At 48.1% G+C, this 26550-nt stretch overlaps 3 protein-coding genes; 1 reads left to right on the top strand and 2 right to left on the bottom strand.

Annotated features, from left to right (window-relative positions):
- Nucleotides 1–598: 598 nt before the first annotated feature.
- On the bottom strand, nucleotides 599–3366 carry GSTUM_00002494001 (uncharacterized protein; the record flags this gene model as incomplete). Its single annotated transcript, XM_002836127.1, has 7 exons — nucleotides 599–932; nucleotides 989–1304; nucleotides 1398–1524; nucleotides 1627–1891; nucleotides 2033–2189; nucleotides 2436–2448; nucleotides 2542–3366. The coding sequence occupies 7 exons, from the start codon at nucleotides 3364–3366 to the stop codon at nucleotides 599–601; spliced, it is 2037 nt and encodes a 678-aa protein (XP_002836173.1).
- Nucleotides 3367–3449: 83 nt separating this feature from the next.
- On the bottom strand, nucleotides 3450–4637 carry GSTUM_00002495001 (uncharacterized protein; the record flags this gene model as incomplete). Its single annotated transcript, XM_002836128.1, has 4 exons — nucleotides 3450–3462; nucleotides 3518–3616; nucleotides 3672–4081; nucleotides 4134–4637. The coding sequence occupies 4 exons, from the start codon at nucleotides 4635–4637 to the stop codon at nucleotides 3450–3452; spliced, it is 1026 nt and encodes a 341-aa protein (XP_002836174.1).
- Nucleotides 4638–7947: 3310 nt separating this feature from the next.
- GSTUM_00002496001 (uncharacterized protein) lies at nucleotides 7948–25890 on the top strand (the record flags this gene model as incomplete). XM_002836129.2 has 32 exons in its annotated part: nucleotides 7948–8256; nucleotides 8349–10313; nucleotides 10380–10401; nucleotides 10489–10496; nucleotides 10614–11477; nucleotides 11562–12119; nucleotides 12183–12414; nucleotides 12467–12715; nucleotides 12767–12954; nucleotides 13013–13750; nucleotides 13808–13820; nucleotides 13893–13961; nucleotides 14583–14841; nucleotides 14882–14943; nucleotides 14970–15048; nucleotides 15103–15581; nucleotides 15645–16142; nucleotides 16192–17126; nucleotides 17193–17198; nucleotides 17262–17372; nucleotides 17514–18027; nucleotides 18079–18670; nucleotides 18977–19495; nucleotides 19549–20392; nucleotides 20426–20468; nucleotides 20517–21742; nucleotides 21797–23434; nucleotides 23484–23747; nucleotides 24048–24593; nucleotides 24768–25098; nucleotides 25195–25598; nucleotides 25659–25890. The coding sequence occupies 32 exons, from the start codon at nucleotides 7948–7950 to the stop codon at nucleotides 25803–25805; spliced, it is 14712 nt and encodes a 4903-aa protein (XP_002836175.1). The 3' UTR covers nucleotides 25806–25890.
- Nucleotides 25891–26550: the final 660 nt, after the last annotated feature.

A 26550-nucleotide genomic window follows, 5' to 3' on the forward strand; every position in this document is an offset into this window, starting at 1 on the left:
CCTTTCCACCCCCCTGCCTGACCCTTGTTTGCCACTCTTACGCGCGCCCAGACGGCTTGTTGCGTTCACACGTGTGCGAAACTACTAGACGAGTGATCGTTCGTGAAGTGGTGCATGCCAGCCGATGATTTTTTCGGCGACACAGATTGACGGACGGGCGCGGGGGGAGGGGACTATGATACTTGGCATGCTCACCGGGATATCCGTCTGGAGAAGGATTAAACGAATCATCACCCTTGCCTCCGCGGAGTTCTCGGGGTTTGTAGCAATTGGGGTTTCCAATTTCTAGTTTTGAACTTGGGAGGGGATTTACTGTCTGGGATCATGTCAAGGGAATAATTCCCTTGCTTTATGTTTTGTTTTCTGGGGCATGCTTAATCCTTGCCACATCTGCGAGCTAGTCTTTCTCCCTCTGCTTTCCTACTAACTAGGGTGTTGAGTTTCTCTCCCTCTCCCTCTCTCCCGTTTGAATTCGGGAGTTGGAACTATTAAATAATATTATTATAAACGATTTATGTCACAAATTCTAGACTGTTGCTTAGCTCTTTCTTCCAAAGTGGACTCAACAAGCGTCAACTGTAGACAGAGCGGATTCATTCTACTCCAGGCTCTGCTGCCTGGACATGGCAGCGTAGATCCCATCTTTGGCGATCAGTTCGTTGTGCCTGCCTTGCTCAATGATCTTTCCTTTCTCGAAAACGTAGATGCAGTCTGCCATCTGGATGCTAGCTAGACGGTGCGCAACTGCGATACAGGTTCTATTCCGGCTCGCTGATGCTACGGCTTCCTGGATGAGCTTCTCGGAGTGCGAGTCGAGGGCTGAAGTGGCCTCATCAAGAAGGAGGATTGCCGGATCGCGCATGAGCGCCCTGGCGAGCGAAACGCGTTGCTTCTGCCCACCAGAAAGTTGGGAACCGTTGGCACCACAATCGCTAGGAAGCTGTTAGTGAAAAGCAAATTGAGAATAAACATTGTAGAGTAGATTCACGTTTCGTAGCCTTCAGGGAGACCCATAATAAAATCGTGTAGCCCACACATCTTACAAACCCTCTCAATGTCTTTTCTAGAGACGTCTTTCCCTGGGCCTGCTCCAAGACTAACGTTGAAGTGGATGCTACCAGGAAACAAGCAAGGTTCTTGGGAGACAAGAGATATCCGACTCCTATGGTCACGCACCGGGATAGCCCTAATATCCACATCATCGACGAGAATACTTCCAGAACTAACGTCGTAGAAGCGTTCTAGTAGGGCGACTGCGCTCGACTTTCCAGCACCAGAATACCCCACGAAAGCAACAAACTGGCCTGGTCCTATGGTGCAGGACATGCCATCCAGTACTGGCACATCTGGGCGAGCGGCGTATCTGAATTGGACACCTCGGAACTCAACCTTGCTACCATTTTTTACTCTCAACCTAGCCGCGGCTGACTTCTCGCGGGGGGGTGGTTGTGAGTCAGTGTCAATGGTAGGTTTCTGATCGTGAATCCTGAAAACGCTTAGGGCAGCACTCTTCGCCCGAGTTACCTCCGGTGCTAATGAGAACATCTGCCCCGAGGCCTGTGCAGAGAACAGAAGAGCTGGCAAAACGATGAAGAAGTCTAATTGTGTGTAGTTACCGTCTCTGACCTGTCTGGAGCCCCAGTAGTATGCGAGAGCATAAACAAAGTATGTGATTGCCAATGCGAAAGCCAACCAGAAATTCCCTGCCACAATAAACCGTAGGCTTTCCCGGTATGGCTTATCTACAGCTTCGCTGTAAAGCCGGGTGACATCGTTCTCTCTTCCGAGGGCTGCGACTGTTTTTATGGCCGTGCACGCCTCGGTTGCCAGAGCTGCGGCTTCTACGTATGCTGTTTCATGTCTTTGTTGGAACTTTGATAGAACACGCAATCTAAGAAAGCCGGACACCAGCATTATCGGGACAGCTGCAAGGAGGACGATTGCTATCTTCCAGGCAACGACGTGGGCTAGGATAACTCCCCCAACCATCGATGTCGTGACTGAAAATATTGTGCCTAGAATAACACCGGACAGGCCGCTGAGGTGGCCAGTATCCATATTAAGCATAGAGACTAATGCTGCTGGTGAGTGAGAGGGTGCCTGGAACCACGCGGCATCTTGGCGCAAAATATTTCTCAAGGAAATATCCCGAATACGTCTGATAAGCCTCTCAGAGACGATACCAAAAGCTGATCCACTTGTGGTGTAAGCAGCCAATGCAATTAACGAGAGGACAAAAAAGATCAAGGAGAATGAATTGGCGCGATTTTGGAGCTCAGCGGAGCTTCTCTGGTTGTTAAGTGTTGAAATCAGATTCCCAAAGATGACTGCTTCACCCAAAATAATGCCTCCGGTGATGATGGAAGCTATGAGTCCGATGACAATGATCGGCGTATCTGGTTTGCTGAGAGATAAGCATCGCCGAATAAGGGCACTGGAAGTTAGCGTCTGGAACTCTTCGGTTGATAGGGCCTCGGGGTTTTGTCCCTGCTCCTCATTCTTTTCGTCCACTCTCTCGATGAGTCTGGCATCGTCATCCACCTTCGTTTTGGTAGAAGAAAGACTGCTTGCGCGAGAATTTGCACCCAAGAGCCTCTGTGACCTGACCAGTGCATGATAGGCTCCGCGAGCCTCGAGCAAACTTTCGTGAGTGCCTTCTTCGACCACATGGCCATTTTGTATGACGACAATCTTGTCTGCGCCACGCACGGTAGCTAACCGGTGGGCAATCATTATCGTCGTTCTACCCTTCTTGCTCTTAGCATTATCAAGGGCGTCGAGAACTACTGCTTCGCTTTGGGAATCTAGTGCGCTCGTGGGTTCGTCTAGCAATAAGATACTTGGATCGCTAACGAGCGCTCTCGCTATTGATACCCGTTGTCTTTGGCCGCCGGATAACTGTGTAGCACCAGCTCCACCGAGCTTGGTGTTGAAACCATCCGGAAGACTCGTGATAAAATCGTAGGCGTTGGCATCTCTGGTAGCTTGATAGCATAACTCGATTGCTTCGCTCTCGCTTAATCCCTCCTTGTGCAATAAACCGTGGCGGATGTTTTCCATTATAGTTCCCGAAAATAGCACAGGTTCCTGGTCCACTAAGGAGACGTGCCTCCGATAGTCTCGGAGGTTGAGCTCTCGCAAATCACGATTACCAATTTTAACTCGCCCGGAAGCGGGATCATAGAAACGCATCAGCATCGCTGCAATAGTGCTTTTCCCACTCCCCGAAGGCCCCACAATTGCTGTGACCTTGCCAGCTTCGAAAGTGAGATTGATATCCTCGACAACCTTGACGGTAGCTCGTGCCGGGTAATTGAAGGTGACGTTGTCGAGAACAATATCGTTTCGTTCCATAGGCTCGGGCATAGGTAGCCCTTGCGCTGAGTACACATTGATGGCTGGGTCGGGTCGGTCAAGCATTGAGATGATCTTCTCACCAGCTGCAGCGGCTAGTGCGAAGGTCTGCAGGAAAGGGCCGAAGGAGCCAATAACGAATGATGCATCAAGGATCAGAAACACTACAGTATATACCGTTCCTGCTCCTTCATCCTCTTTAAATGAGCCTTCGGCGATCTGCTGAGAGCCCTGCCAGAAAGCAAGAGCATTGGCTGAGTAACTACTTTCAATTATCAGATCGGAGGCTTCACAGGGTTAGGGTTTAGTCAACATACGCCACGAAATAAACAAGCCCCAGCATTAGTGCTCCAGCAAAGGCCTTGCTGGCTCCCTTCATGATGGCAGGCCGCATAAACTTCAGATGCTCATCGGCAAGTTTATCCAGCGCATCGAATGCTTGAACCACTTGCACCGCTATTATGGCACCTTCAGCCACCGAAGTTGCTTTTTCTGAGTATTCGGTTGCCTCTCTAGCATATTTGGCGACTACTTTAGAGCCAAAGGTAATGACAATAAGCATGGCAGGGACCACCGCTGCAAACAGAATTCCGGTTAGGCGGGCATTCAAGAAGAACCCGGCGGTGAATGCAGCGATGAAATAAGAGACCGATTGAAGAAACAGGCCGGCTTTTTCGGAGGTGCCCAAATGGATTGTTTGGGTGTCTGCTGTTAACCGGTTTGCGATCTGATAAGATCAGTAATGATAGGGGTGCGCCAAAGATTATCGGAGAACATACATCTGGACACTCAATTTCAAAGTAGGAAATCTCCATTCCCACTGCTTTCTTCAGCAAATCCTCTCTCAAACCTCGCGAGACTCTTTCTCCAACTATACCCCAACAAGTAGCCCATCCCCAAGTAGTGAAGAAATACGCAACAGAAACTCCCAGCAGCTGGCAAATTCTGGTCTGCAATTCATCTTCGTCAGGCGGGAAATGGTTTATTATCTTTCCAAAGATTACACCAATGATAGGCAGCGGAGCTCCAGCTGCTAAGGATAATATGATTGCTAATGCGAGGACAGTTCGTTGATGCCACGTATTGAGAGGTCGGTATAACGAAAAATAAGAAGTCCTGGATTTGAAACCTAAAAGCTGCTCAAGAACTGGAATCGCTGGAGGTGCTGGATCAGGGGTGGTGTTTGGACTAGTTGGAGCGCTGGGGTTTAGAGAAGCAATGTCTATTGAATGATGCGAACGGCGTCGTGACAAAGGTTGGTTTGCGCCTGGAAAGGACGCCATTATGCTTTATTCTCAGCCCAATGGTTTGTAGAAAGAAGCTGCCGAGATGTCTGTTGCTACCAGATCTGCGTTCACAAGATCTTTGGAACTTCTAAGTGAATAGCTCAACGACGGGTGATAGTGGGAGCTCGAGGAGACCCTGAAAATCCAAGTATTGGCGAAGCTATAGAATCCAGGGTATCAACTCGAAAAGCCGGGCAAAATCCGAAAGAAGCAGATGGAGGAAAATGGGAAAAAAAGAAAGAAAAAAAGCAATAAGATTCAGCACGAAGGGGAATTAGAAAGAGTCCCTAGATTAGGAAACCCGAGAAGTATGAGTGGGGAGTATGTGTCCGGGAACTGAAGTTCTATAGCGTCTGGAATAAGTGGGGGATAGATTGACTGGATGTTGATTGATCCTCATGATACACACACAAAGGGGTCGAAGCAGGATTAGCTCCCTAGAATTGAAGTGGGTCCATCAGTGACCGGATGGCAATAGCTTCTACACAGTGAGGGCACCTATTGTGTTGGTAATGAAGAGGGTAATGCTAACCCCGTATAAGACGTGGGGGCTTAACAAAGAAGATCTATGTAGGGTTATGGCAGCAATAACAATTAGAATACTGTGTATGAATGGTAAGGAAAGATGCGCTAGTGATCAAGTCGTTTCCCCTTCTCCGTCGCTCTAGCGTTTCCATTCGATGTCCTCGGATTGAGGTAGAGAAAAACTGTACTATTTCAGGCACCATAACCGGATTGCTAGTAGTGCCATTGGTAGTAGGTGGAGTATATCTGAAATTTATCTGATAAAATTTTGTCCGGGTGATGGCCTCCGAGAAACTACTTCTAGTTAGAACGGAAGGTTTTGAGGTGTGGTAGGAGGTGTAGCTGTATGCTGCTGAGCCTCCACCGAGAAGGAGGGGAGAAGGACTAACTGCGACACGGGGCGGGGGCGGAGGTCCCCATATTGTTGCACAATTGTAAAATAGACTCGGCCAAGAACGGGAAGGGCAGGTTGGTGGAAAGAAAAGAGGGAGATGAAATGGTCATAAGAGCCTGCCACCCGTCGGGGTCTCGAGTGGGCGAGCAAAAAAAAGACGAAAGAAGGCTACATTATTCATTGTACTTTAACCTCAGAACGCCTCGGAACTTCAAAAAGATGAATGCTTGAGTTCTACTACTAGATTTAATATTGGAATATCGGAGCTCTGCTCGAGAACGATCCCTCGAGTTTGAAATTGAATGGTCTTGTGTAATAGTTCCGAGTATCTACGAGTACTTCAGCTCTTCCTAGGACATATCGTACCGATCTCATAAGACATGACAGGAATGCGCATCGCGAGAGCCCATGAGGCTACTCGTGACGAATTCCAGATACTCCCATTTGGCCAGGTATGATAGCCAAGCGCCGCACTCCCCTGGGGCATGGGAAACCCAATTGGGCAAAGTAATGGGGTTGTTTCCTAGCTAGGAGAACCGCAAAGTCCATTGAATGAATCTGACTTCTTCCTTTGGAAGCTAGCTTCAAAATTTGCCAATCTCCCGAATGGGATTTATGCTCAATATTCACTACGATTCGCGGCCGAAACTTTTTGCCGGACCGAAACCCTAGGGGTATCATAAGGTACAAGGATCGGAGAAAGATGAAAGAAGGAGAAAAAGTCCCTCAAAGAAATTCACACCTACAGTCCGGTTTCTTCCATGTGGGCCCTCTTTTTCTGCAGGTCAAGTGGAGTTAGGGTGGTCGGGGAACTGTTAAAGGACGGAAGACGTTGGTTGTAGTCTATTGACACCTACCGTACTGTATCTTTGACGCAACTGCATCTGATAATACTTGTATTACATTTTACCCTAACCCCTGCAAAAACGGGGAGCGACATGAAAATTTTTATCTGTCGATCAGGTTCATAATCTTGGTCTAATCAATCCATCAGACAAGATTTCCTAATCAATCAATCTTATCCGATGGGTGACAAGTGGTCCCCTTTTAAACCTTGATCTTAGCTCCGATTGTTCGTGCTTGGAGCGTGCCTAAGAAGAACTCGTCACAAAAGGTTCATAGATGATGACGAATTTTAGTGTGTGTCCCATAAAATGTGACGCGGTAACCTTTGGGTCCTCCTGATCCGACAACCAGCTACGAGTACAGTACTCACCCACAATCGGCGGGTATCTCCAATTTTACCAACCATTCCCTGTCGAGGGGAATGGGTGCGGGATCCTCCATTTCTTCAGGTTTTTTTTGGGGGGAGAAACCCCTTTCCTCTCTTTGACATGGATCAGAGAAGGTGTATGGTACGATATGGTACCGTTGGCTTGGACACTGGGTCACTCGGGTGGGGGCTAGGGTCCATGGGCCCCTGGTGATCAGATAAACGGATGAAGGAAGCAATGATGTGGTTAACCTCGTGCTGCATGCGCACGCCAAGCACCATGAACGCTCTGCCGCACCTACCGGTAATCCACTTTACAATCCAGTACTTTGCAGTACTTCACCATTCGTACCATCTTTTACGTACAAGGCGGGTATTTGTTTTCTTAGCATCGTAGCGGTCCAGGTTAACTTCCAATATCCCTCCGCAATTCACTCTAGCTCCCACTTTCCTCTTTTATCTAATCCTGGCTACGCGAGGCTACCTAGATTGTGGTGGAGGAGGTGTGGCCGTCACGGGGTGAGGGGGCTACCTATACTGCTCTATTAATTCTGTTTCAATATTGCACTTGTACTCAAATAGCATTTGGGAAAGATCACGCCCGCCCATCGAGGCTTGGAGAAGAAGAGCATCTTAACCCACCTATTCTATCTACAGAGTATCTACTCGATATGGCCATACCTTGAACTCCTTGGTAAAAACTCCAAACCTTTGTTTGCTTTGCCAGTCCTCCTTGACAAGAACGCTTCTACATCTACCGAAATCACATTTTCCTCCGGGACAAGGTCGTTTTGTCGCGGCCGGAAATCCACTGACCAAACAAAACTGCTGTAGAGCTGCTGACCGCGATATCCGTTCGGTGGGGCATCTCTGTTTGCTTTTTTACGAGTCGATAAATACTCTCTCGAGTTGTTTCGTGTTCGCATCCTTCTTGTGATCACCACTGTCAGCGCTTTGATTCGGAGTCTCAAATACAAACAATTCTAGCAACCCTTGCTTTACTAGCAGCTCCAAGAAAATTATAATCCAGCTTCTTTGGACCGCCATTTCTTTGGGAGCCCCTTTGTTTTATCAATTCAAGCCTTTTCCACAGTATCGCCGGTCCCAGGTCGTTGTAGAGTCCAGCCGTTTTTGAACTGACCAATCCGATGTCAAGTAATTCGGCTGACCACCAGATGCATCGTTACACCACTTTCCCGAACCTCTGCATTGCTGCAACGCCAACCCCCGATCCTGGGCTGCCTACGCATCGCTTGGTGGAGCTTCGAATCCCCAGTGATACCCCAAAGGAATCTATCCTCGTCTCGTGGTCACAGATATTGAGGGGCTACGCACCCGGGGATAATGTGGTGTTTCGAGTCGAAGACGAAGTCGTTAATGTTGATTTCCTGACCGGCGATGTGGAGTACATTCCTGGGGAAAATATCCAAGTTGGGGAACAGGAAGGCGCTTTACGGGGATGTACCGGTATTTACTTCCAAACTGTATGTGTCCCCGCATCATCACCCTCATTATCGGGATGAATTCTGGTGTCATGTTTTACCCCTCTGACCAATGTATTCATGTGACATAATAGGTTGAAGCTACACGACTGCCCGATGTGTATTTGGTATTAAACTTCTCAAGGTCGATCATTTCCATTTTCGCTTCCAAGGCGATCGTTCCCCTTCGGCACCTGCAATCACTCGCTTCACAACTTCTCCGGGTTCTATCGGGAAACACCACTTCACCCTTGGAGCAGCTTGCCAAGCTCAGTGTCAATGCGCAGAGTGCGGAGGCTTTTGCTACACTCGGGAACGGCGACTATGAGTCATTTGGCGAGCTATCGGTTCTGAACCCTCACCCTCAAAAGTTGGCCGGGCCCGAGCTATTGCACGAACTCATATCTCCAGCACATTGTGACTGCAAAGCCTTGGATTTTATGTATGCAGACGGAGAAGCAAGAAAGAGTCATACGTATGAGCAGCTCGACTCTCTTTCAACCCAATTTGCCCTTCGTCTTCTCGAGTACCTACCCCATGGCAAAACCGGACATGCTATTCCGGTCTTGCTTCCACAGTCGCCGGAACTATATATCGCCTTGATCGGTGTCTTAAAAGCTGGTGCAGCGTTCGTGCCACTAAACCTTGACGCCCCAGCAGAGCGAATTCGCTTCGTTGTTGGAGATGTGAAAGCAAGCGTTATTGTTACCGCGTCGTCGTTCTCCAACATTTTTACATGGGAAAAATGTCCGCCAACTATCCTCGCTGATAGCGACGTAACAACGGCTCCAGAAGAGCTCATGCTATCTTCGAACATCAACCCCAATGGACCAGCGTATATTATGTACACCTCCGGCTCCACTGGTACTCCAAAAGGCGTCATAATCTCTCACTCAGCAGCTACCCAATCCCTCCTTGCCCATGAGGAACACATTCCATTGTTCGAACGATTCCTTCAGTTTGCCGCGCCTACATTCGATGTTTTTGTCTTTGAAATGTTTTTCCCATTATTCCGCGGAAAGACCCTTGTTGGTTGTGACCGGGGGAGGCTCCTTGCGGATCTTCCTGGAGTGATCAACATGCTCGATGTAGACGGAGCGGAGCTGACACCAACGGTTGCGGGCGGGCTTATTATTGAGCGAGACAAAGTGCCCGGGCTAAAGGTGTTACTTACAATTGGTGAGATGTTGACCCGCCAGGTCGTGGACCAGTTCGGCAGTGACGTGCTGCAGGGTATGTATGGGCCCACTGAGGCGGCAATACATTGTTCCCTTGCAATCGGCTTTGAGAAGAGCTGGAAGATTGGGGATATTGGAGTACCGTTTAAAACAGTTTCTGCCTTCATTCTTTCTGCAACTACATCCGACCTAGAGGTTTTACCCCTCGGTTGGGTTGGCGAGCTCGCGGTTGGGGGATACCAACTTGCTGATGGATATTTGAATCGTCCAGAATTAACGAAGGAAGTTTTTATCGATTCAAAAGAATACGGTAGACTTTATCGCACAGGAGATCTTGCAAGGATATTATCGAGCGGAAGGATTGAGTGCCTTGGTAGAGTTGGAGCTGGTCAGGTTAAGCTTCGAGGCCAAAGGATAGAACTAGCAGAGATAGAAGAGGTTGTGTTGAGAACACCAGGCGTTAAAGGTGCTGTTGCGAGTGTATTGAGGGGCAGGGTGGTTGTCTATGCTGGAGGTGGAGTGGAGCGGGAAGCTGTATATGATGTTTGTAGGAAGTGGCTCCCGGGATTCATGGTGCCCAGTGATCTTGTGGTCCTCAACGAATTACCACGATTACCTTCTGGTAAGGCTGATCGGAAGAAACTGGATAAGCAATACTTGGAGACATCTCAAGCACCTGCCGCGGAGAATGGTGCCGAGGGGCTCAACGATATGAACCAAATAGTCTTTGATAGTGTCGAGGAATTATTAGGTCACAAGCCGTCTAGGAAGGGCAGCCTGGGAGCGATGGGACTCGATTCAATACAAGCTATTCGTCTAGTATCAGTCTTACGATCGCAAGGCTTTACTATCGAGGTAATTGATGTTCTACGGGCTGATTGCGTCGATGGCATTGCTTCCATAATGCACCCAACCGGAACGCCATCTCCGAATGCTTTAGTTAACGAGAATATTACCACGGCCAGATTTCGTGCGATACAGGAAGCTATACAACCCAAACTGTCATCGTTACAAGACGGTGTCCAAGACATTATTCCTTGCACATCTGTACAGGAAGCTATGCTTGTTGAGACCGCAAGAGACCCGGGGGCATACTGCAACTGGGTTTTGTTGGAGCTACCTTTGAGGCTCTCGGCTTCCGCTATTGAGGAGGCCTTCCGGGATCTCATTGACCATAACGAGATTCTGAGAACGGGTTTTGTAACCGTTGATGATGGGTTCGCGCAAGTCGTTTGGAAATCATCTAGGGCTGGACAGTTTTCCCTTGCGAACGAAGTTCGGTCATCGTGGGAAGTGCCGTCGATTGAGCAGCTTATTGAACCGCCTTTTGCAGCCTTCTTGGTTAAGAGCACAGATGTTTGGCAGTTAAGCATACACCTGCATCACGCTGTTTACGATGGTTGGTGTTGGGAACAAGTGCTCTCTGACTTCTCCTTTCAGTTAAGCGGGGGTGCCAAATTACCCATCCGACCACAATACCGAGATATGGTTCAATACGAACTATCAAGAAGTAGGGAGTCAAAGGGAGTATCTGAGGGGTTTTGGAAAGACTTTTTAGACGGGGCCCCCAATTCGAGACTACCTTGCTTCCATGGGCATACTGCTGCTCTTTCTGGCGTCTTCACAGAGATGATTAACTTACGAAGTTCCCGTTCGGAATATGAGGCCTCGGCAAGGAGGATGGGGGTTAGTCCGCAAACACTCATCCAAGTGGCTTGGGGTTATCTGTTGAGTCTCTACATGGGATCTCGGGATGTTGTTTTTGGGACAGTAGTCTCGGGAAGAACAGTGGCTCTACCCGGCGTTGAGGATATTTTGGGACCAACCATTCTCACGCTACCGCTCAGAGTGAAAATAAGGCGCGAAAGCACTACGGAGGATATTGTTCGAGATGTCCATGGGAGTAATCGGCTGATATTGGAGCATTCCGGGCTTCCACTGAGAGAGATTAGGAAGATTTGCGAAATTGAAGGAATACAGTTCGACTCATTACTTGTGTGGCAACAAACACTGAAGACGGAGGGGGATCCCGAATTAGTAAGACAGGTTGAGAGCCGAGACAAACTTGAGGCAAGCGCCTCCATCTTGTGAGATTCTATGAACGTTGATGCTAATATTTGCGTGGTTTAGTTTCCTTTGCTACTAGAAATCGAACCCAGCCAGGATGTTATCCAAATCAGGGCGACATACCAGCACGCGGTGCTACCGCACTCACAAATTAAGCTTTTGCTAAGACAGTTAGACCAACTTGTGCCTGGGATTATTTCTCAACCTGCGGGCAAGCTGGATAACCTATTGGATTCCTTGGACGAAGATATTCTCGCAATTGAGAACCCGTATCCAACACCGGCTGCAGATACTGAAGTAGCTTCTCTTGCAGAACTTGTTGAGCTCTCTTCGGTGATGAGACCTAGAGCTATTGCACTTGATTACGCAAAAAACATTGCCAATGGTACATCCGACTCAATAAGGCTCACGTATGCCGAGCTCAACACACATGCAAACAAACTCGCTCACCATCTAATCTCACTGGGCGCCATTGCCGACGACCTTGTCTGTGTGTGCATGGAAAAGTCACCCGAGATGTATATAACCATATTGGCGGTTCTCAAGGCAGGCGCAGGTTACCTCCCACTCACACCAGAAACTCCAAAGGAGCGGATGAGACAGATTTTGGAAAATTCCCGGGTAAGGATTTGTTTGACTACTGACAATTTGAAAGATAAGTTAGGAATACCGGAGGGTTCACAGGTGGTGCCGGTGGATGCTACAGATATCGACGAATACACTGATAGCAATCCCGGTATGGCCCGAAGTGGTGATGCATTAGCATACGCTGTGTTCACTTCTGGAAGTACGGGTGCGCCGAAGGGGGTGCTAGTTACTAACGCGAATATCGTAGATAATCTCCTGGTTTTGAAAGGGTTGTATCCCACCAATGAATGGTCTAAGCTTCTGCAGTTTTGCTCAATTGGCTTTGATGGTGTGTTTTTTTCAGCTTCTAATTAAAGGAAGTCCAACTGACATTTGACTAGTATCTGTTTTCGAGATCTTTTATGCATGGACCATGGGAATTTGCCTATGTTCTGGAACAAAGGATGTACTACTCCGCGATATTGAGGGTGTAATCAATACGATGGGAATCACGCACTTGAGCATGACGCCAACAGTTGCCGCACTAGTCAGTCCTGAGAACGTGCCAGGAGTGGAGTTCTTGGTGGTGGCAGGGGAGGCTTTAACGCCTAAAGTTTATAATGATTGGGCAGGAAAGGGACTTTTCCAAGGTTAGATTTATTGAACCCATCCAGGAGAGGCTGGAACTAAAATTTTAGCAGGGTATGGGCCAAGCGAAACCGTGAACATATGCACCGTAAGACCGAATGTACGAGGGATCGACCATATCAATAATATTGGGACACCGTTCACGAACACTTCCGCATTCGTGCTTGTAGATTTTGAAGAGGAATTTAGAGTGTTACCATTGGGAGGAATCGGGGAGCTTTGTTTCGGGGGCGCTCAAGTGGTATGGTATTATGATCCGTTTGGGTTACCGTCTCTGTGGGGGCTAACTGACGATTTAGGGGCGCGGATACCTGAATATGCCCGAACTCACAAGCCGCAAATTTATTTCCCATGTCAAATATGGCAGAGTATACAGGTCCGGCGATATCGGAAGGATGCTGCCTAATGGTTCACTCGAGTTCGTCGGACGGCAGGACGGCCAAGTCAAAATTAGAGGTCAGAGAATCGAGCTTGGGGAAATAGCCTCGGCTTTACTTCGATCAAAAAAGGTTATCGACGCAGTGGCAACCCCGGTCCGAAGAGGGCCACAAGGTGCCTATCAGCTCATCGCTTTTGTCGTTCCACATGGATTGGAGAGTTCAGAGTTTTCGGCAATACAGAATAATGAAGGGGCAAAGAAGTTAGTTGCGGAGCTTTTCCAACACTTGACAAACTTCCTTCCGCCGTATATGGTTCCGCCTGCTATAATCCCGTTGACTGCGCTGCCAATGACGGCCCAAGGCAAGATCGATACAAAGCTACTGCAGTCTACGTACTTTACACTTGACAGCGAAGTTGCAGAATCCTATACGCCGGAATCTTCGTCTGGGGTGGATGAGCAAGAATGGACAGCGCTAGAACGCGATGTTGCAAAAGCTATCGCTGAGGTCGCAGGAGTGGCGCCTAGAGAGGTCAGGCGAGCAACATCCATATTCAGACTGGGACTTGACTCAATATCAGTTATCCAATTATGCAGCCGTCTCACAAAAGCGGGATATATCAGACTGGACGTTTCCCAGATTATGCGGAACCCGGGTGTGGTTTCTATTGCAAATTTATTGCAAGCTTCTATGTCTGATCCAGTACTGAGCAAGCCCGCTACTAGCGGTGGTATAGATGAATTCGTTGCGGAAGTAAAGGGCTCAGTTTTGAGCCAACTTGGTCTCTCCGAGGATGGAGTTCAGATGATTCTTCCTTGCACCCCGCTGCAAGAGGCGATGCTTACCCGGGATGGGGATGCGGACTTGAGTCTTTACTACAATCACACCACACTTAATCTTAGTGCAGATCCAGCACGGTTACGGGATGCCTGGGAAGTTATGCTCAAGACACGCGATATAATGAGGACATGTTTTTGCGTCACATCTCATCCACGACATGTCTTTGCCCAAGTGGTGCTTAACGATTATCAATTGCCTTGGTCGTCCTTCCAGTTAGAGGCCGGCGTAGATATCGAGGAAGTAGTTGACCAGCGGATTACTTCCACATCCGAATCTCTAGGAACCTCGAAGCCACCATATGCGTTCTCGTTACTACAGACCCCCGAAAAGGCAATCCTGGTTATGCACTTCCATCACTCTTTGTACGATGGGTTTGCCATGGATATGTTACTGAATGACGTACGAAGGGTTTACCACGGTTTGGGACTTCCTGCCAGGGGTACTTTCAAGCGATACTTGGAGTACGTGGAAGATCAAGACTTGGCTAGGGCCGACGACTTTTGGAAGGAAGCATTAGAAGGGCTTGAATCTCCTTTGTTCCCAGACTTGACTGGATTGACGGCCGCAGCAGGGAGCTCACTTGCGGGAATGGGTTTAGCGAAGATTTCTTCCTCAAGAAGTTTAACCTCCATTGAGGGAGGCTGTAGAGGTTTGCAGACATCCCTCTTAGCCCTTGGGCAGGCAGCTTGGGCACGGCTACTTTCGGTATACACTGGCGAAACCGATGTTTGCTTCGGTAATGTGGTCAGCGGGCGAACTATTCCCGTCGAGGGGGTTGAAGATATTATTGCCCCATGCTTCAATACCGTGCCTATCCGAGTTCAAGTTTCACCTGACTCAACGAATTGGAATATCACGAACAGGCTGCAATTGGTTAATGCAGAGTTGCTACCATTTCAACTCACCCCGTTACGAAGAATAATGACTGCTCTGCGCACCCAGGGACAGAGGTTGTTCGATACTCTATTCATTCTTCAACATGCCAGTCGGCCGCCCGATATCGAAGAACTGTGGTCCGAGGTTGGCGACCGGGGAGACCTGGATTTCTCTATTGTAGTGGAGCTTGTGCCGTCTCGGAACACGGACACTCTGGATATTACGCTTCACTTCCGGAGGTAAGTTTAATAAAGATGTGGAGATCTTATAACATAATACTGATATTTAACCAGAGATATATTGTTAGAAGAGCATGCAGATGTTCTCGTAAGACAGTTAGATTGTGCTATTGTCTCTTCTCTTAGCCACCCGTCTGGTTCTGCTGCGGATTTTACGTCTTTCGGCCAAAGTTATCTTTCTTATGCAAATTGTGTACCAGTCAACACCCACGATGAGCGGAGCCTGGGCCTGTTACACTCTGAATTCGAGCGTCATGCCGAAGAGAGCCCATCACGTAATTCCCTGGAATATCTTAATAAGGACGGCGAGATTGCTGCCTGGACATTCGAAATGCTCAATCAAGCCGCTAACCGGGTTGCACACTACCTAATTTGCAAAGGAGTGAAGAGAGACGATGCGGTACCGTTATGTCTGGAAAAATCTCCTATATTTTATATTTGCGTTCTGGGCGTATTGAAAGCCGGTTCTGCTTTCACCCCAATTGACCCCAGCTTGCCGGAACAACGGAAGCGATTTATGATTGAGGAACTTGGTGCTAAGATAGTGCTTGCAACTAAGACTACTGCTCAAGATCTAAAAATCCCAAAAGGGGTAGAGCTTTTGGATATCGCGAGTGAGGATCTATCATCTTGGCCAAATTCGAACCCTATGATCGAAGATCTCAAGGAAAATTGCTTGGCATATCGAATTTATACCTCCGGATCAACAGGAAAGCCCAAGGCTGTATCATTGGAGATCGGCAGTGCAGTCCACACGCTCCATGCTTCCAAACCTATCATCCCATGGAGAGAAGACTCGAGATTGCTACAGTTTGCCGCCACAACATTTGATATGTGCTATTACGACTGTTTCATGGCGTGGACTTATGGGTTTACTCTCTGCTCCGCGGACAAGAGCTACTTGCTTGGTGATTTGGAAGGAACGATCAAGAGAATGGGAGCTACGATGTTGGACTTGACTCCCACTGTGGCATCAACTCTACATGCAGAGAATTTGCCGGGCGTTGAATTACTTTATTGCATTGGAGAGGCCATGCCTCAGAATCTTGTTAGTGATTGGGATGGGCGCTGCGCTAATTCCTATGGGCCTACCGGTAATCGATATCACCCTGATATCTGATTGATACTGACGTGTTATCACAGAGGCGGCAATGTGTTGCACGATCGTTCCCACTAATAAAAAAATTAAGTCTTCGAATATCGGCAAGCCATTCGACACTGTGAGCTTCCGTGTGCTCACCAAGGATGGGAGATCAATGGTCCCAATCTTTGGGAGCGGCGAGCTATGTATTGGGGGTCCTCAGGTTGCGCGCGAATATCATAACAACCCGGAACTCACGGCAAACAGATTTATCAACTTTGAAGGAAGTCGAATCTACCGGACCGGTGACCTAGTTCGTCAGCTGGGGGATGGAAGTTTTGTGTTCATTGGGCGCACGGATGACCAGGTCAAGATTCGGGGACTCCGTGTGGAGTTGGACGAGATCAATTCCGTGCTCAGGAGCGCACATGACAGAGTTAGAGATGCTACGACTATAGTCACGAAGCACAGCGGCGACTCCAAGGAGCAACTTGTGTCATTCCTTTCGCTGGAAGACCGAAAGCAACATGGGACGAGTGTGAGTGTTCTCAAGGTCGATTCACAATTGGACGGAATTATGATAGCGTCCCGCGATGCCGTGATAGCCAAGCTCCCCCGATATATGGTTCCCGGAGTTATCTTGATCATAGATCACATTCCGCTTTCAGCAGCCGGCAAGATTGACAAGAGGTCTTTAGTAGCGTTATTTAAAGAGCAGAATGTCCGGTCCCTCACCTCTAGATTTATTGATGCAGACGATGGTACTCAATGGACTGAAAACGAGGCAAAGGCCAGAGAGGCCTTTTCAAAAATATCGCGAGTGCCAGTCGAGCAGATTTCACGGTCTTCCACGATTTACGAGATCGGACTTGACAGTATCAGTGCTTCACAGGTTGCCATGGAGTTGAAGAAGGTTGGGCTGCAGGTTTCCGTGATTGATATATTGGAAAGACCCTCTATTACTTCACTTTCTCCTAAGCTGAAACCTATCACCAGAGTATCAACAACAGAGGATACATCAGATGAGCTGCTCTCCGGATTTGCGGCGCGCTTTATGGATCAGGTTTGTGTTGAAACAGGATTATCGAAAGAGAAATTAGTTGGTGTGTATCCTTGCACACCACTACAGGAGGGGATGCTTTCCCAATTTTTGCGGTCCAAAGGGAAGTTATATTTTAACCATATCGTATTCGAGCTTTCGGAAGATATCGATCTACTAAGACTGCGGGATTCCTGGGATGTTGTTTTTAAGTCACTCGATATTCTACGAACTGGTTTTGTTAGTGTTGACGATGCTTATCATTCCTTTTCAATGATTGTTCATGATCCGACCACCACTGAACTACCTTGGTCAGTAGTACCAACAGAAGAAAACTCGGAGGAGCTTATCACAGACCAGAAAGGCGAGAAGACCTCTATCGCGCTCAAAGATCTCTCCCTGCCATCATGGAATCTCACTCTACTCCAAAGATCTTCCGGGAATCATCTCCTCATGTTATCCGCACACCACGCGTTATACGATGCGCATTCCCTAGCAGTTATTCTTCACAGCGTTGCTCGTCAATACGCCAGGAGAGATTATTCCTTATCGCACAAGTTTTCACGTGCCCTTAGCGAGATTGTGAAACATACCACGGATAGTAAGATTATATCGGACGATCAGGAATTCTGGAAAAAGCATTTGGACGGCTGCACAATCTCTCGGTTTCCGAATCTGTCCCCCATCAGAGTTAAGAGCACCGCGAGCCATGTATCTTCTATCGACGCAAATTGGAGTTTATCGAATATTCAAAAGGCGTGTAGGCAATTAGGGATATCGGTGCATGCGGCTGGGCAAGCAGCCTGGGCCAGGATTTTGTCAGCATATTCAGGAGAGACCAGTGTGGCAATGGGTGTTGGTTCGCGTTCCACCCGAACCGGTGTTGGCAGACAGTACTGACATACAACAGTAATTTCGGGAAGATCCGGGATTAGTGATTCCGAGGATCTTGCGTTTCCTTGTATCGCGACCCTCCCGTCACTATGCGTGTTGACAGGAAGCAATCAGGAACTTGCGTTCAACATTCAGAATAGCAATTCCCAAATGCTCAAACATCAACATACGCCGCTTCGATCGATACAGAAGTTGCTGGGTCATACTGAACTGTCTCTGTTCGACACGATTTTCGTATATCAAAAGGGTGAAGTCCGTCAGAATGAGGTTGATTTTGCCTGGAAGGTAGTACAAGAAGATGTATCTGTCGATTACTCGATATCTCTGGAGCTAGAACCTACTGCAGACGATTCTTTACTTATCCGCGCTACATGCAAGGACAATATCATGCCACCAGAGCAGACAGAATTATTGCTCCGTCAGTTCCAGGCGGCCTTGATCGACATATTAGAATCGCCCGATAGCCCCAGCACTGACTTTTACAGATTCCCTAAGGAAGCCCTCTCATATACCCCTGCGAGGGAGGACGAAATCTCCACCGATACCCATCTTCTCCACAAATTTGTGGAGAAGCATCGTCAACTCGTTCCGGACAAAGTTGCATATGAGTTTGCAACTTCAATCGAAGAAGGATGTGCGATCAAGGAGACATGGAGTTACACTCAGCTCGACGAAGAGGGTAATAAAGTTGCAAACTACTTACTAGACCAAGGAGTCAAGACTGGAGATATCGTCGGAATCTGCTTTGAAAAATGCCCGGAGGCATCATTCGCCATTCTTGGAATTCTGAAAGCCGGCTGTGCATTTCTCGCCCTGGACTACAGTGCACCCATAGATCGGAAGTCCTTCATAATTTCCGACTCGAAAGCAAGGCACATCCTCACTATGGATAAATTCGCGAATGAATTAAGCAGCAAAGTAGATGCAGAGATTGCCAGCATGCAAAGCAGCGTCGCAATTAGGACGGCCTCCACAGAGACTCCCGAAATCCCAGATCTCAAGCCTAGCGACCTATGCTATTGCCTCTATACCTCGGGCACAACTGGAACACCGAAAGGCTGCGAACTAACGCACGAGAACGCCGTTCAGGCCATGCTTGCCTTCCAGCGCCTATTCAGCCCCCATTGGGACTCCGAATCCCGTTTCCTCCAGTTCGCGTCTTTCCACTTCGACGTTAGTGTTCTGGAGCAGTTTTGGAGTTGGAGCGTGGGTATTTGCGTGACGTCTGCTCCTCGAGATCTTATCTTCCAAGACCTTGCGCTTACTATTCGGGAGTTACGGATAACACATTTGGATCTTACGCCGAGTCTTGCTTCGCTGATTAAGCCCGAAGATGCACCGTTGTTGTGTAAAGGTGTGTTTATCACCGGGGGTGAGCAACTTAAGCAAGAGATTTTGGATGCTTGGGGAGAGGAGGGGTGTATTTACAATGGGTAATATCCCGGTATCACCTTAACACCCTAGCTTGAGAACTAACATTCGATAGATATGGGCCGACTGAGGTTACAATCGGGTGCACAATGTACCCTAGAGTCCCAGCAGGCGGAAAGCCGTCAAATATTGGGCGACAATTCGACAATGTTGGGTCGTTTGTTTTGGCTCCAGGCACCGACAAACCAGTTCCTCGCGGTGCCATCGGGGAGCTCTGTGTCTCGGGAAAGCTGGTGGGACGCGGATATCTGAATCGTCCCTCACTTACCGAAGAAAAATTCCCGTACCTCGAATCCCTAGGCACTAGGGTATACCGCACCGGTGATTTGGTCCGTCTCTTCCATGACGGCACATTTGACTTCGCAGGGAGAGCGGATGACCAAGTCAAACTTCGCGGGCAGCGATTGGAAATCAGTGAAATTAACGAGACTCTCAAACAGGCGACCGTTCACGCCCGGGGTGTGGCGACTCTGGTCTTGAGGCATCCAAAGCAGCAGAAAGACCAACTTGTGTCGTTCATCGAGTTAGAAACTAGAGGGCGCGTAAATCGTTCCGATATCAAAGTTCTTGATGACCCAGAACAATACTCTCAGGTCGTCACTATCTTAGCAGATGCGTGCAGACGCAACCTGCCTGTGTATATGGTCCCCACTCACTTCTTGCCTGTTTCTGCGATCCCACTCTCGGTAAATAACAAAGTTGACAGCAAGAGACTTAAGATACTCTATCATGAAACATCACTCGAGACACTTCAGCGGATTTCGAAAAGGGAGGATGCAGAAGATGGGAGTTGGTCTGAGGTTGAGGAACGGCTAAGAGTTGTGCTCGCTGATGTTACTTCCCTTAAGGCCTCTGATATCAAGCGGTCTTCCACAATTTTCGAGCTTGGTTTGGACTCTGTTTCTGTAGTTGGATTGGCTCGTCGCTTAAAGAGGGTTGGTTTTGTTGCGGCGTCCGTTTCGATTATTATGCAGTGTAAGACCCTCGCTACCTTCGCCTAATATCTACTAACCCCATACACAGACCCAGTCCTATCCCAGCTAGCTTCGGAACTAGGCAAAGGAGACGTCAGCACTTCACAAGATTTCTCCATTACTGAATCTATGAAACAGAACTTATTAGCATTTGCCAACAGGAACACGTTTGAGGTTTACGAACAACTTTCCCTAAGCCCCGGCGATGTCGAGTCGATTGCACCATGCACAGCACTCCAAGAGGGGATGATCGCTAGATTCCTTGATTCCGGAAAGCCACTTTACTATAATTCTTTCCCGATGGTGATAGGCTCGCCAAATAAAATTGGTAGAATTCGCAACGCATGGACTCAGGTAATACGCTCAACGGGAGTGCTGCGTACTTGCTTCTGCGAGACTCCGGATGGGTATGCTCAGGTGGTCCTTAAGAATCCTGAGATGCAGTGGGAAGAAATATCAACATCCGATAACACTGCTCAAATCACTATCCTAGATAAGTTGGCCAGGCACGCGGATTTAAATAGGGACTTGCATAAGGTACCGCTTTATCTTCTCGTTGTGGAAACCCCAAAGAGGACAATACTTGTTCTTAATATCTTCCATGCACTTTACGACGGGAGCAGCTTGCCATTGATTCTCCAGGATGTCCAGATGGCTTATCATGGCCAGTACGAACCAAGACCTCATCAATTCGTTGATATTGTCGGACATCTACTTTCGGTCGATAGCGCAAAAGCGCGTACATTCTGGGAGAAGACACTCGCTGAAGTCACCCCCTGCGGCTTTCCCGAAGCCCCCGGGGTGCCCGACGATGCTGACCATGTGGTGCAGCTCGCTTCCAAAACTAGTATCACAAGTGTCGAAACTATCTGTAAAAGGATTGGATGCACTCCTCAAGCTGTATACCAAGCTGCGTGGGCAAGTGTGCTGTCAGGATATATAGGACCGAGACCGGTCTTTGGGCTTGTTGTTTCTGGTCGCTCTATTCCATTAGAGAACATTGAACAAACTATCGGGCCACTTTTCAACACTATTCCATCCACACTGAATCTCGAAAGCGCGCTATCGTGGGAAGAACTAATTAGGGAAGCCCACCGCTTCTATTCAGAATCTATTCCGTATCATCATACGCCTCTGCGCCTCATCAATAAGTGGATGCGAGCAACGGCACAGAGGCCACTATTTGATACCTTGTTCGTGTACCAAAAGGGTGAGACCACGAATTCTGATCTGGGGCCCCTCTGGGAGCTTCTAGGTAGTACCGCTTCTGCAGATGTATGTGTTCTGATTTCTCGCTCGATGTGTCACCGTCGCTAATCATTCCACCAGTATCCACTCGCACTAGAAGTTGAACAAAGCCACTCCAATGGAGTGAAGTTTTCAATAGTCTCGAAAGGATCGCTTATGACAAGAGAGATGTCCTTGGAGCTACTGGAGCGTCTTGATGGACAGATGCGGTGCATTGCAGACAACCCATCCTGCAAACCATCTGCTATATCCACTCTAGAAAAAGAGTCCGCCTCCAATGCGACTAATATCGACAGCCTCCCTAATCAAGACCATTCCGCTTGGGGAATAGAAGCAAATATCCTACGCCAAACAATAGCGGCTCTTGCCGAGGCCAGCGAATCCAATGTCACTATGGACTCTTCTCTATTCGAACTAGGATTGGATAGTATTGACGCCATCAAGCTATCCTCACGGCTTCGTCGATATGGAATGAAAATCTCAGTAAGCAACATTATGCGAAATCCAACCATCCGGAAGTTGGAGCTGTTTCTCCGCGGATCTTCAACCCAGCCAAAGGGATTAGTCGGGGAAGAGCTACTCCCCAAGTTCACAGAGCGCATACAAAAGGCGTGGAAGTCTCTGAGACATGACGAGATTGAGGCAATTTACCCAACCACACCACTTCAGGAAGCCATGATAGCCGAAACCCTAGCTTCAGACTACCAATTGTATTTCAACCATGATGTCTTGGAGCTAGAGGACTGGGTCAACACTAGTGATCTCCGACGAGCCTGGGCTGCGGTGGTCGAACGGTCCGAAATTCTAAGAACAAGCTTCTTCAGCGCATCTGATCTATTCCCAGAATCACCGTGCACCTTTGGCCAACTAGTTCACAAGCGGTCAAAATTCCACTGGGGTGAAGTAACCGTGGCCAAGAATGACGATCTCCACGCCGCTTTCAAGAAGGTCATGCAGGAAGCTACCGAGAAGGTTGACATGCTCAAAGAGCCTCCTTTCAGAGTTGCGATCGTGCACAGCCCCAAGACTAGACATTTCATACTTTCTATATCTCATGCTCTCTATGACGGGTGGTCTATTGCATTACTGCATGAGGACGTACAGAGGGCATACCATGATTCACCAACTCAGAGACCATCTTGTCGTTTACTATTGGAAAATGTTTATGGCGAGGACCAGAAACAGGCCGAAATATTCTGGAAACAAATTCTCGCAGGCGCCTCTCCCTCAAGCCTCCGAGCCTTACCAACAAAAATAGAAAAACCAAAGCTTTACAGGCGAGAACAAAACTCATCTATGCCGTTCTCAGCAATTCAATCATTCTGTAAGCACGCAGGCGTCACTATTCAATCGCTCGGACAATTGTGCTGGGCCCTTCTCTTGGCTCATCACTTGGGTGAACCAGACGTTATGTTTGGGACTGTTCTTTCGGGAAGAGACCTTGATTCTGCGGATGAGATTATGTTTCCGGCAATGAATACAGTCCCTATCCGGGCGATTGTCCACGGGACATACAAAGAGATGTTACAGCATATGCAGGACAATTCTGCAAATGTTATCAAGTACCAGCATACCCCTCTTCGGAAAATTCAAAAACTTGTCAATAGTAATGGACAGCGCCTTTTCGATACCTTATTCATATACCAGCGCTGTCGCAAGGGGTCAGTAGACAAGCAGAATGCTCTATGGCGTTCGGTTGATAGCACGTCCGATGTTGAGGTAACGATCTACTAAAAGACCATTGGTTGGGCTTGACTAACTATAGAAGTATAACGCTTGTGTTGAAATGGAACAGGACGGGAACAATTTGATATGGAGGACAGCTTGCAAATCGACCGCGTTTCGCTTGCAAGACGCACAGTCGCTTCTTCAGATGTTAGACTCGTTATTGGTCGATATTGTAACCCATACAAACCAACCTTCCATCACGTATCGTGAAATTGGCCCTACATTTGGAAACCTCCCAACCTCGACCGCAGACCGCTCAAGTCAGATAAAAACCCTGAACGGGGTTCGAATAGATCTCGGGGGAGTAGAATCAATAATCAAAAAATCAATAGAGGGCATCCTTGATTGTGGCGCAGTTGTTTTAGAAGAAAAGGGGACGAACTTGCTAATCCTTTTTCTTACAATAATCAACGAAAGCGAAGTGTCGACCCAGATTCTAATTCAATCTGCCTGGCAAAAATTGCCGCATTGGTCACTTCCATCGTTCATCATCCCCACCGCAACCATTCCGTACACAAACGATCAGATAGACCGGTCAGAGTTAATAGCCCTATTCCATGCGCTGTCATCTGAAGAAAAGCAAGAATATTTTGTTTCCCTGGAGAAAACTGGAGAATGGACTTCTCTTGAAAAAACCTTCCGCAAAGTTCTCGCGAAGGTCTCAAACACACCCGAAAGGGAGATCGGACGAACTCAAACCATTTTCCATCTGGGTCTCGACTCTATAAGCGCTATTTCTCTCTCGTCGGAATTGAGGAAGAACTTGATCTTCTTGGGTGTTGCCGAAATCCTTAGCGCTGCAACAATCGAGCGTATGGCAGCGTCCGTTTGCGCCATGAATAGCCAAGGACCACCGCCGGCGAATCCCTTGGATAGCAGAAGTATTATCTCTAAGGCTTGTGAAAATCTCGAGTACATGAAAGTTCCGGAGAGTGTCAAGAACCACAGTGTTGAGTTCACGATGCCGGCTACTCCCGGTCAACATTACATGATCTCAAGTTGGGTAAACTCGGGCTATAAACTTTTTATGCCTACTTTCTCTTTCAAGTGTAGGAGAGTGGAGCCCTCTTGCGTTCTAACTGGATGGGAGGCGCTCGTTCGACAAGAGCCAATTCTTCGTACTACTTTTGCCGCTACAAATAATACGGATGTCCCGCTTGTTCAATTGATTCTCCGGAGCCCGCCCACCCAATGCAAGCAATACCAATCTTCGTCATCTGATAACAACGCTCTCATTCGATTCCTTCTTTCACAAGAGCAGGCAAAGGAGTTTGATATGGCCCTTCCACCAGTACTCCTGTGCACCTTGACCACGCCGACGGAGACAATCATTTTCATCACCATCCACCATGCCCTCTATGATGGTGTTAGCCTTCCACGCTTGATTGCTAAATTCCAAGGATTCCTCAATAGGCCGATTGGCCGACTTCTTACCCCTGATTCGGAAGGCCCCAATTTCATGGACACGGTTGCTTTTATACAGTCTCGAGATCTTAGCCACCAACGCACGTTTTGGACTAGATACCTGAGCGAATCGTCTTCAACCTGCGCTCCTGAAAAAACTCATTCCACCAGTCCACCCGAGAAACGAGTTGCACTTTTCCAGCCCAGAGCGCTTTCAAACGTCGCGAGACTGGAGAGAGAATGTCGTCAACGTGGAATATCTGTTCAAGCAGTTTTCTTAGCAGCCTACGCGAAAGTCTTTGCACAACAGCAATGTGCTAAGCATGGGCCCTTGGCATCAAGCAAAGACGTTATATTCGGCATTTACCTTTCCAATAGACATCTGCCCGTAGCTGATCTAGAGACTTTGGCCGCACCCACCCTCAATATCGTCCCTATACGAGTCAGCGCTCCGGGAGATAAATCAACTATAGAGGCGGCTCGCCAAATCCAAGATGACCTAATGACCATTGGGGACCCGGAAAACTCAGTCATTTCATTATGGCGAATTATGGAATGGACCGGTATACGGGTCGATTGCTTCTTCAACTTCCTGAAGCTTCCGGGTAGTTCCACGTGGAACCCTAACGACGATGGGACAATAAATGGGGTAGACAAAATTATTTTGGAAGAGTTTACCCCCGATAACGCCGAGCCCGCTATCAGACCAGGAGCTCACTTTGAAAGAAACGCGTCCATGAAGGATATTAAGGTAAGCACCGTCCAGTCTTCAAACCTCGGGCAACCGCTAGCCGCTAACTAATGATTCCAGACAAATGTTGATGTCGAGGTCGCTGTCCGCGGCGATCAAGTCGATGTGGGGATATTTTCTACGACTGGGCATCTTGAGGAGGAGGATGCGCAAAAGGCAATTCTCTGGATGTGCGATATAGTGGAAGGGGAATGGGGATCTGAATAGGGATGGATTATAGTGCTTTTGTTTATTTCTTTTATTAGTTCTCATTCCATCCAATAAAGTCACCATAACTTGGGTTTAAATATAACCACGTCTTTATCCCTCATTTGGCTTTCTGCCCAACCAGCGCTCAAGTAGTGATTGTTGTGCAATCGTAAAGTGCATACCGGTATGATACAGGTATCCATCCATACCACGCATTCGCTACAGCTCAAGAAATTGCGGAACGTGGGACTGTACTGTACCCGCCCAGGACCAAATTTACGCGCGGCGCCTCGAACCTCACCTTCCCCTCCGTCGTCTCCTCATCTTCCACCTCTTCAAGAGCCAAAGTGTATGATAGAATAAGAAAAAAGAAAATATGAACCGTACAAGTACCAACTGAAGGGCCATTTCCGTCCCACATTCCGAGTAATCGGGGCCCAAACCGCTTTTACCGGGATTCTTATTTATTTTCCCCTTCTCTTCTCAAATATCCCAAGGATATGGGCCCAACTCAAGGAAGTTGCCGTTCCGCCAATTACGAGTAGAGCCGGTACAGAGTGGTTGACCTGCTGCAACAGGGGTTGAGCATGTGGACAATCAAGGACTAGAATTTTGTATGTGATTCAGTGGCACAGAAGCTGTATTCTGATAAATTAGTAGGAACCTCTTTTTCGGGATTCTGCAAGCTCTGGCCGTGTTTCATTTGGGCTTGGTTGAATCCTCTGCGTGAAAAACTGGGATTGTCACGAACATTTCACCCGAG

The sequence above is a fragment of the Tuber melanosporum genome (genome assembly GCF_000151645.1).
Source record: "Tuber melanosporum whole genome shotgun sequence assembly, scaffold_131, strain Mel28".
Lineage (NCBI taxonomy): Eukaryota > Fungi > Ascomycota > Pezizomycetes > Pezizales > Tuberaceae > Tuber > Tuber melanosporum.